The 11,597-nt window shown below is 36.0% G+C and overlaps 1 protein-coding gene and 1 long non-coding RNA gene across 7 annotated transcripts in view; one reads left to right on the top strand and one right to left on the bottom strand.

Moving 5' to 3' along the window:
• mmd2a (monocyte to macrophage differentiation-associated 2a) overlaps positions 1–11,597 on the bottom strand; it is a 37,010-nt gene that overhangs the window by 6,241 nt on the left and 19,172 nt on the right. For 4 of the 6 annotated variants that reach the window (XM_087242807.1, XM_087242806.1, XM_087242808.1 and 1 more), the window contains 4 exon segments: positions 9,797–9,957; positions 3,738–3,812; positions 3,536–3,637; positions 353–422 (listed from right to left, as the gene is read on the bottom strand). In XM_087242807.1, coding sequence (XP_087098933.1) covers positions 353–422; positions 3,536–3,637; positions 3,738–3,812; positions 9,797–9,957 — 408 coding nt within the window. 6 annotated transcript variants of the gene reach the window in all.
• LOC141381261 (uncharacterized) lies at positions 2,103–10,450 on the top strand. The gene is made up of 3 exons (XR_015481122.1): positions 2,103–4,619; positions 4,748–4,943; positions 9,818–10,450. It is a non-coding gene; the product is annotated as an uncharacterized LOC141381261 (long non-coding RNA).

Genomic DNA, 11,597 nt, shown 5'->3' with positions numbered 1-11,597 from the left:
AGAGCTATGCATTCCCAAATTTATTTTATTAGAAAATATGCAAATCATATACAGTTAAAGTCAGAATTATTAGCCAGAATTGGTACTTTTCTTCATGTTAGCAGTGTTGACATTTTTTAAATCATGTTTTGGGGTAATTTATGTTTTTGTCGTATCACTGTGAAAGCAAAGAATGGCTCAATTTCACTAACTCACTGAATGATATTATTAAAATAAAGACCTACATAGGGCTTGTAAAGGCTTAAAGGTAGCAACACCAGCTAACAGAAATGCTGTACAATGTACTTAAGTCATGTGAAAAGGCTGTTATGCTGTATTTATAAATTTATCTATAGGTGTCAGTCGCACGTACCATTGACAGAAGCACCACCGCAGGAACAGAACCCATAGCAGTGTAGCACAGCAGATCCAGGATCTTATTCCTCAAACACAACACACATAATGCTTTTGTTTACACTACATTTACATTGTAATCCTTTGGTAGAGGGTTTTAATCCAAGTGAGCTCAACAGAAGTTATCAAAGCAGCAAAATAACAACAGTATCTAAATAATACAACAACTCCGAGTTAATTTAATGCAGTAAAGTTTTGTTTAAGTATTAATAGAAAAGTTTAAGTATTAATAGAAAAGTTTTGTTTAAGTATTTATTTCATCAAACACAAAAAGAAAACAGAATAGATAATAGAAAAACAAGTGCTGTTGTGGATTTTAAAGTTATTTGAATTAAAAAGTTATATTTAAAAAAAAAAGTAGAATAGATAAAGAAGTTATTGGTGATTATAAAGTGACTTTTATTATGAAAATGAAATATTAGACAGTTATAGTCTTGGAGCACTAGAGAGTGTTTAATATAGAGTACAAAATAACAGTGTTAATAACAAGAAAGATTCATCTTTCATTGATTTTTGAATATGACTAAAGGCCAAAAGAACTAATCAAGATCAACTGAAGAACAACTATATGTAGATGCTATGACCAGTTCCAGTTGGTCAAACACATCACACAGAAAATAAATAAAAACATAACAGAATAGAATATAAATATTGAACAATATGGTCACACTTTACAATGAGGTTCATTACTTAATGTTAAGTAATGCATTTACTAACATGAACAAACAATGAACAATACATCTACTACTGTTTTTGTTCATGTTAGTAAACGTTAGTTAATGAAAATACAGTAGTTCATTGTTAGTTCATGTTAACTCATGGTGCATTTACTAATGTTAACAAGCATGGACTTGAATGTTAATAACGCATTAGTAAATGTTCAATTATGATTAATAAATGCTGTACAAGTGTTGTTCATGATTAGTTCATGTTAGTAAATGCATTAACTAATAAACCTTATTGTAAAGTGTTACCAACAATATTAAGTGTAAGTGTAAGACTGTGAAGTCTAGATAAGTTTACAGGTGATGCATCATTAGCGGTTTCATTAAAGGTGCCATAGAATGCATTGATATAATAATATATGTTCAGTTGTTCTCTGATACCTACATAGTAGGTATGAGGCTTAAATAAGTGCAGAGATTATTCAGAAATGGTTATATATGCTCATTCATAACCACAGAAAAGATAAGCTTGGTTTTGACCATATTTGGAGATGGTCATTTTCGGGGGTTGCTGAATAAATCTGTATTCTGTATATCCTGCATTTTGTGTTCTTATGACCTGTGAACAGATATGACTCTGTGGACATGCATTTCACAAAGTGCTCTTTTTTTTTGTCTCCCTGACTCCATTCCAGTCCACTTTTAGACACATATTTGCAAACTTCCCTTAACTTGTTCCTTTGGGGGAATCCCTGCCTCCATTTTACAGTGTGTTCCAATTCAAGTGATTGAGGGAAGTTTACATAGACATACCCTCCTCTATTATCCCTCGATTTTGACCATACCCGTCAACCCTCCTGTTTTTCCCAGGATTCTCTCAAATTTTAAGTTCTATCCCACTATCATCCCGTAAAGGTATTTTCCCATATTTCTCTAATGTTTTCAGTTTTTCTCTGAAGGATGGCAAGAAACATTAAAGAGACGAGCTTTCCTATAAGCAACCCTTACCGCCGAACCACCAGAGGCCACCCCTTGCTCTTCAATGTGTGTCTGTTCTGTGCTTTCGCTTTGTTCAGGCATGAAAACACTTTGAAAAAAATATAAAAATGGCAAGATTTCCTTCCTTTTCATTACAGGTACCATCTCCTTTTCATATGCCATCCTCAAAACAGTCGTATAGCGGTGCGTGACTGTCAGCTGACTCGCTCCATAGTGATAAATATAGTGATATATATATTTGAAGTGGAGTGAAAGTCTGGCTTTTGTGTGTGTGTGTTTAAACAGACATATACACATAATTAATAATAATAACATCTAAAGGTGTCGATCTTGTTGTTGTTGTTTTTTTCAAACACAACTTATTTCGTCCTAAATGAGCATAAAAAAGGAGCAATCGAATGCTTTCATTATAACGTTAGATCTGTGCATTTTTACAGTGACACCTGTTATTTAATGTAATCAAATGAAAAGAATCTAAATAAATAAGAGATTTATTTGTTGCTCTTTAATCAGAATGTGTTATTAAAGTTATACAGTGAAGAAACGGCTAATGAGACTTGATAGCTTGATTCAATTCATTACAATAGCTATTCATTTTAATAAGCTGAACTGTTTGCTAATTTATTTGCTGCTTATGTATACTATTTATTTTCGTTTGTAAATAATAATAAAAAGCATATTACTGACCATTTAACTGTTTGCAATGAAACAGCTCCAAATGAACATATTTAGTAATTTGGGAAGTTTTTAAAGGAGGGATCCCTTATTATGGTGGGCATATCCCTTATTTTCACCTCCCAATGTTCACAGAAGGAGCGAGTCGTGTTCATGTGTCATATGTTTACTTTTTTTTTACCTAAGAAATATAAATGGGTGCCTCATAGGTACCAAAGTTTACCCTAAAGGTACTAATGTGCAGCTGTAAAGTACAAAAGCGTACCTTTTGAAAATGTGACAGCGACAGCTTTTGTACAGCTGCACAGGGCACTCCATTTAAACCCATCAAGATGTTCTGTAACGTATTCAATGATGTACATCCTAGTGAAGGAAATGGGTGAAAACTAAATGGTGAAGGGCAGTAAAAAGTCTTTCCAGAATCCCACATGCACCTTATATTTACTACAAGATTTGATTAACTTAAAAATAAAGGGAGAAAATAATTGTTGTAATCTCATTAGGAAACATTGACCAATCAAACACAGGCGTACATAATAATCCTGTATGAATCGTCAAGAGTCAGTTCTGTGATTTTACAATCACATGAAAAGAAGGAAACAATGGCGTTTGAGGCTCACGATGTATCATTTCCATGTCCTTATTAATCAGCTATGCTGCGGTATCTAGATTTTCATTTTATGGCACCTTTAGAGTTGAGAATTCATACAATGACTCGTCGATTAAAGGACCAGCACAGTTTTTTCACGCAGTCAGCTATCAGATCAGTGTGTGAGGGTGATTATTATCAAGTGGTCTCCTACTTTTCATGAAAGAAGAAGACATATGCAGAGCCGGCGCAGGCCATGATCCACACCAGCCAGCGCATGTGAACAGCCCAGGGGCCCAGCTCCCTCAGATTCAGCCTGAACACACACACACACACACACACAAATACACTCAGATCTGAGAGTTCAATGATGCTGACAGTAAGGTTACTGACCGACACACACATATCTCACTTACCAGGGTGCGTATGATGCAGCTATGAAGAAATAAATCACCATCCTGTCGCACATGTGGAATCGCTGCTCCACCTTCCTGATATAAGACAGATAAAAATTTCTTCAAAAAATATTCACAAATCATTTTTGCAAGATTTAAAAAATAAACAGACAGTAAATACAGTGATAATGTAAAATCTTTTAAGTGATTTAAATGAGCAATTTTCATTTGAACATGTATATATAGCACCTAATATGTAAGGCTTGTGAAAAATTCCTCCTTCGTTTTACAATATTTGTATGTTTCTGTAATGGTTAATCCAGCAGAAGGTGTAAGCTCTTTAGTCACAGCAGTATTTCTAAAGCTAAATGTTATTATCATAATCCATGACTGTTTGGATTTACTGTTTTATAAGAAAGAGAGAAAAAAACTGAAGCACTTCATTGTTTTTTTTGTGGGGTTGACATTCCGATGTACAGAAAAACAGGACTGCCATACTGTGATTTCAATTGTGGGTTGTTTGGGGATTTTCCATTTAAAGTTTAATGAATTACTGTTACTGAATTAAAATTGAATTACTGAATGTATTTAAAAAAAAAGGCTAATCCTTATCCAATAGATGTATTTTTTTTTGCCTTTTTTATTTAAATACCAAGCACAAATCACAAGGACATCTGTTCTGTATCTTCAGATTATTTTCTTTTTGTATACCATGCAGTACACTAATATTCTCAAATTTTAGGGTTATTCATGGTCTGCTGAATGTAATTAATTCTGATAAGTTTTCTTTTTATGTTTCATGCTCTCCCGGGCATGCTGTCCTGGGAGAGAACCCTGAGCTCATAAGATCCTTGAGCCCGGGGCTCCCACCCCTTTGTAAAGTGAGAAGGAGTTTGAACTCGGGTAGATCTCAAGAACTGCCCTGCTTATTTATGGCTAATGGCAATTAGGAATTGCTGATTAAGAGCTCTTGAATGGTGCCATTTGGTTTGGTCGATTCACCTATGTCGCATGTCTTTGGACTGTGGGAGGAAACGGAGAACTCAGGGAAAACCCACGCAAGCACAGGGAGAACATGTCAATTCTACACAGAAATGTCTACTGGCCAAGGATTTGAACAACTAACTTCTTGCTGTGAGGCAACTGGGCCACCGTGCCGTCCTGTCAAGGAAAAGGAGGGAGGAGTAGGGGTGAAAGGTGGAATTCCTCAAGACGAAGATGGCTGAGGTAAGAAACTTACTCTAAAATTATTTATAGTGGGTAAGGAATTATCCGATTGGTGGAGCACTTTAGAAACTGTATAGTAATAACCTAAAATCACACACAACATCACATTTAATTTTTAAAAATCTAGTACTAACAAGTACATATCATTATAAAATTGATTTTGAAAAATTTACTATTCGTAATATTATTGATGTTTTGTTTTTTATTGTGTGTGAATTTTTTTTTTACAATAAAATTAAAAGAATGTTGCACTTATGCACACTCACTAGGGTCTATTTTCAGATCTGTGACGCATGAAACTAATGGTTTTACAAAGTTCAGGATGACGTTAAAAGAATTCTGCTGTACTTTAATGTTCGGTAAATCTGTAAATTAAAGAATGCACTGTTCACACAGTTTCTTACATTCCAGAAATTTGCCAGAACAAATTTTCCGGTATTTTTCACAGATGATCTTTTAATACCAATTTACCAGTAATTCTCCAGAAAGGTTTGTATGTGGGAAAGGAGCTAGTATGCCACTCGAAGAAAAGGGATCCATTCCAACTATTATCAGATATGATTTATCTCTCAAATATTAATAAAACTTTTATAAAGCATGATGCTTGTGAAGTTTGTGCAAACATTTAATTTCACTACGATATGACACTTTGTTAATCGCTGATTGCTGTCATTTATCTTATTTATTTTGTTATTGACAGGAAAGAGCGCAGCACATATTTTAGGGTTTCTGTAAATTTCTTTAAGTCAAATTTAAAACTTTTTAAGACCATTATGAATGAAATTTTAGACTTGTACAGGGCTAAACATGAAGGATTTTTTTCTAATGACCCAGTTACTTCAGTAAATAGTTTTTGTCAGTTACTTCAGTAAATAGTTGTTGTATTTTTGGAAGATCATGTAAAGTAGGGGTGTCCAAACTCAGTCCTTGAGGGCCGGTGTCCTGCAGATTTTAGCTCCAATTTGCCTCAACACACCTGCAAAGATGTTTCTAGAAAGCCTAGTAAGAGCTTGATTAGCTAGCCCAGGTGTGTCTGACTGGGGTTGGAATTAAACTTTGCAGGACACCGGCCCTCCAGGACCGAGCTTGGACATGCCTGATGTAAAGGGATGTGTTGCTTTAGTTTTCCTACCCTACTTAGGGAATTAAATTAGGAGAATTTGCTGTAAACATGTCTGATAGCTGAGATGGATTATTGGTGTTTGAGTGAATTTAAGACTTTTTAAGGCCTAAACCTTTTTAAGACCCCACGGACACCCTGATATTTACATTTAAATGTTCATTATCACGCTGGAGGAGTGATCTTCCCATTCTCACATGGACTGCGAATTCACTGGGATCCTTCAAACGACAACTAAAACCCATCTCTTCCCAGATCACCTTAACCTGGTGAATAAAACCTAGACCACCTGTAGAAGCACTTTCTCCCTGCCCCTCTCTCTCTCTCTAAAAAAGCGCTCTTACTCTACATGTTTTTTTGTATAACTAACACTTTATGTGTGTATTGCCCATTCTTGTTGAATTGCTGAATGCCTCCTCAATTGTAAGTCTCTTCGGACAAAAGTGTCAGCTAAATGACTAAATGTGTCACTACATCACTGAATGATTCTTTTCATCCTTTTATTCCAATCAAAACATGAAAAAGATCTTTGCCGTGAGTATACCGGGTCATTATGATGGCCCATTTAAAGGCACAGTAAATCCTTTTCACCAGTAGAGGGCGCATATTCACAACAAACAAAGGCGTATTTTGATGACACAGTGACTGAGTGTGCAATCACGAAAGTCTTTGTTATGTCTTATGGAACTCATGCAAAAATCAGTAGGTGCGTCCCAAATAGCATACATATGCACTATTCTACGCCATTTTGTAGTAAATAGTGTAAGTAGGGCATTTACACTGAAAACTCTAAAAAGAGTAAGTGCACTTTAAATACCCCGGTGACGCACTTATTTAATCGTTAAAAAGAAGTGTATAATGTTGGACACTTCACACACTCAACAGTCGCTGCTTTGCCCACATAACGGAAGGGGAGGAGCTTTCAGGAAGCATTGATGTTGTGTTACTTTACTTTGGTCTGAGAAAGGAAAATTCTTCTACGAGAGTGATTATAGCTCCCCCAATGGTGAATGCAGTTCTACTCATGGCAGGTATTATTTGGTGGTTTGGTCTTTCGTATGAAATGTTAAACCGAGGTCCGACTCTGGGGTCATCAAAAATCCCAGGATGTCCTTCGATAAAGAGTAGGGGTTTAACCCCGTCATCCTGGCCGATTTTGCCCACTGGCGTCTGTCCATCATGCCCTCCTAATCATCCACATATCATAATTGGCTTCTTCACTCTGTCTCATCTCCACCAATCAGCTGGTGTGTGGTGTGCGGTCTGTATGGAATTATTATTATTATTATTAGAGCTATTTTTGGTCATTTATTTCACTAATTTGGAAACCGTCAAACATCCATAAGGAAACGTTTTGAATTTCCGCTCAGTAAAAAAAAAATTGTGTACCATTTCGGACGACACTACATACATATACTATGCTGCTGAGAGTGTAAGAGCATAGTGCAGTGTATAGTGTGTCATTTGGGACGCAGCTATATTCATGGATGAGCTAAAGTACGCAAATCTTGCATTGAAAACAGACAATAAAACAACATATTAAAGCGTCTTTGGTATTTCCCTGTTTTCTATTAAACCAAACTGGACACTGAGGGTGCGTAACATCATTAGCATGGCCACAGGGGGCACACTCAGTCCTGTAAATTACAATATTCTAGTGTTTTTGGATGTTTTAATGAAATAAATGTTACATTGTGTCATGTGAGGGACGCTGACAATGGAGTAGAGGATCAAAGTGCAGCTTACTATGTGAATGATCAGGCAGGCAACAACAGGGTCAAACATGTACATACAGGGAATCCAGAGTCGTGGTCAAATAACAGGTGAACGGCCAGTACAGGCGGCAAGTAATGTAAACACAGAATAAAGCGAGGTTTAAACACAGCAAGGCAAATGCGTCGTAATGTCACAAAAACAGTAAACAAGACTCAGCACTGATGTGTGTGTGCGTGCTGTGTAAATAGTCTTCGTAATCAGTCATTAACAATCATCTGGCTATGTGTATTTAATCAATGGCAATCGGGAACAGCTGTGTGCGAGGTGCATGACGGGGGCTTGTAGTCCGATAGAGTGTGTGTAGTTCGCTGGCGATCCACAGTTTCTGTGCTTGTAACACATTGTGCCTTTAATTAAAATGTAGGTAACTGTTGTGAAGCACGTTCCACACCCCATTTATACAATTCTGAACGCTGTTGTTGCCTAATGACACTCATCTTTGTGTGAGTGTAATTTGGAAAGGGCAGGGTCATGACTGAATCACACACTGATGCTGAACATGAACTGACAGGCCCGTGTGATCATATCTACCATGTCAATGTGAATTCATGTGTGACTGCTTATGTTGATGAAGATCCAAAGTTCATTCATATGCACTGAATCTGCAGCTGACACTTCCTCCTACTATAAAATATGCAAATACATTGAAACCCAAAACAACAGCTTACAAAATCGGAAAATATACTGTGGTCATCATTTACTCTCCCTTCGCTTGTTTCAAACCTTTTATGAATTTCTTTGAAAGAAACTGACTTCCATAGTGTTTGTTTTTCCTTCTTTGGAAAACGGTTACAGCATTTCATCAAAATGTAAAGAATAAAGAAACTCATATAGGTTTGAAACAACTTAAGAGTCATTAAATGCTGAGTTTTTTTATTTTTAGGTGAACTATCCCTTTAATTACTGCATATGAGAAGTGTGTGCAGCACTACAGTGTAATATAGTCTACCTAACTAATCTTTATCTGAGAATAGCCATCATGAGACATCAAATAATCAGTCATGTTTGCCCGCAGATGACATATAAGTCTTTGTTTTCAGTAAATTCAAGGATTGGTCATCAACATGTTTGGTGTGAATATTTAATTCTAGATAGCTTGTGCTCTTGAAATGCATTTGTTTTATAATACACTGGGGCGGACTTAACCAGTAAGCGAGGTAAGCAGCCACTTAGGCCTCCGGGATATTAGGGGGCCCCGATCAATGCCAAGAAGTCTATATTAATCATATAGCTCTTTTATAAACGTTCTATCATATGTTATCAAATCTGTCTATAACCATTAAGATTGTAATGTTATAACTTCATTTCAAAACCAGGGGCCCCCATGAATTATGGAACATTCCTTTTGTACTGCATGTGCAAATATTAAAATCTATTCACAAATATGGCTTAGTTGGTGAACTTGCTCACTTGTTCTTTATTTGTACATTTATTGTATTCATTTTTACATTAAGAAGATAAAGGTTTCACTTAAAATATATTTTTAACATGCAGTTTATTTACAAAAAAAATCTGCAAAGAAAAAAAAGTATATCTACAGTGAAAGAGAATGTTTGAAGTTTCACTGGGGCCCTGGAATACCTGGAATTGCTTAGGGCCCTGAAATCACTTAATCTGCCCCTGATAATCCATAACAAGTGTTAAATAATAAACTCTTGCTTTTGCAGTTTAATGATTTTTTTTCAATGTTATGGAAGGCACAGGAAACATTACTAATTAACTAAGGGAATCTGTTGGTTTCACATCTCAAGGCACTTCATAATGAGTGTGTATGTGTGTTTACTCATTACTCAACCCTCTGAGGCAGAAACATGGTAAATATACCACCCATATTTTTCTTTTCATTAAAAAAACACCCTCTTTATATAGACAGCTAACATGCTTTAATTAAATATCAAGATTATCAAGTAGGTTAAAATGTATGTGAATGGTTCATATCAGCTCCAGTATGACTTACCTAAGATGACTTTTCTTCCAGGACACGGTATGAAACATGGTGGACATAATGAACAGGCCAGACAGACCTATGCCGTACATCCATGCAGAGATGGTCTCCCATTGGTCATCAGAGAGGAAGTGCAACATTGAGCCGCCCAAGATACTGGGAATGATCCAGAACTAAATTGAACAGAAAATCATTAGGTATGGTTTGGAGTCCAATAGTGTTTTAATTGATCGTTAAACAGAAACTCAAGGGCCAGTCAAGATCAAGCTCTCAGCCTTGTCATGGGGGTTGAAAGCATGTGGACTAAGACCGAGATGATGGAAAATACTGTAGACTAAAACTTGAGGGCTTGCCTACACTGCTCACATTTCCATGGTTTTGATCTCATTAACTTGGAGGCATGTGGACTAAGACTGAGACCAAGGCCTAAAAATATGGTGCTCCAGTTGAATATGAGAACCAAGACCTTGTTTTAATTGTCTTGGTCTTGTTGACTAAGACAAAGATTATGAAAATCTGTTAATGGACCCAAAGGACCAAAACCAAAACCATGAAAATATTGTAAAGAACAAGGCCAAAAGGGCTGGTCATAACCTTGGGCTTGGAAGTGCATGAACTAAGTCCAAGACTATGAAAATATGGTGTTGTTTGTTTTACTTTATTGTCCACCTGGGGGGAAAATCGTTGTGGGCTCTAAAAATACACCAACTTACTAGTGACATAAGATCAGAATAAAAACACAATCATGCCAATTACAAGAAAAAAAAATTCAGTTCATGGCTGCCACACAATTAGGTTAAACACTTGCTAAATTATTTATTTTTTGAGCAATTAGATTTGACATAAGAAACTAGACCCTATATTCAAAGTATTGGTCTGTGTGTAAACTTTAGTACTTATGGACCAAGATCAGGAAAGCATGGACTTGTACTTTGGACTTGAGGAGGAAATCAATATAAATATAGCGTCACCCTTTATGAACACGTCCCCCTTTTTCTCAGAAAACATATTTCTAAAGGTGTCGCTGACTTGAAAGTTTTACTAGATGTTGGCAACAACGAAAGTAATAAAAGTAAAACATACAGTGAGAGCTAAACTAATAAGTTTTGAAATGAAGCTACTGTGTAATAAAATAAAAGGGAACAGGGAATAAGTATTGAACACATGAAGAAAGGAAGGTGTAAAAAGGCATGGAAAGCCCAGACAGCAGCTAAAATCTCTCAGTAGTTAAAGCACAACACTGCCCAAGGAGAAAATATGAACTAAAGATCAGAGAGATCCACAGAACCAATAATACTTTTAGACTTGATTTGTGATTGAAATCACCTATAAGCAATGCATCTTGAAGATTTCATTACCAAAAAAGCCTCATATACAAAGTATTAAATACAATTTCAAAAGTCAGCACTTTCTCCTTGTTTCATTTTATTGTTATAACAAACATAACAAAATTTTCTAAATAAATTGTTGTTTTGTTTCTATGTTTGATGTTTTATGATCGATTGGGTTTTAGCAAAATCGGGGTCAATTTCAACAGTTCATTTAGAATATCTACCAGGAAACATCATGACTTGTACAATCCCTGCTATAATCTATTAATTCAACACCATATTATCATGGTCTTAGTCTTAACCCACATTCTCCTCAGTGCCAAATGCCAAACTAAAACCCTAAAAATAAGATGTTGGATTTGGAAATGAGAACCAAGACCTTGTATTTATGATCTTGATCACAGTCCACATATTTCACACAAAAAGACCAAGACCATGAACATAGGCTACTAGATTCATACTTCATGGCAGAGACTATTGAA

This window comes from Danio rerio, chromosome 3, assembly GCF_052040795.2.
Source record: "Danio rerio strain M-AB ecotype USA chromosome 3, GRCz13ab, whole genome shotgun sequence".
NCBI lineage: Eukaryota > Metazoa > Chordata > Actinopteri > Cypriniformes > Danionidae > Danio > Danio rerio.
Note: the sequence above shows the minus strand (reverse complement) of the source record. Positions and strands in the feature narration are given on the sequence as shown.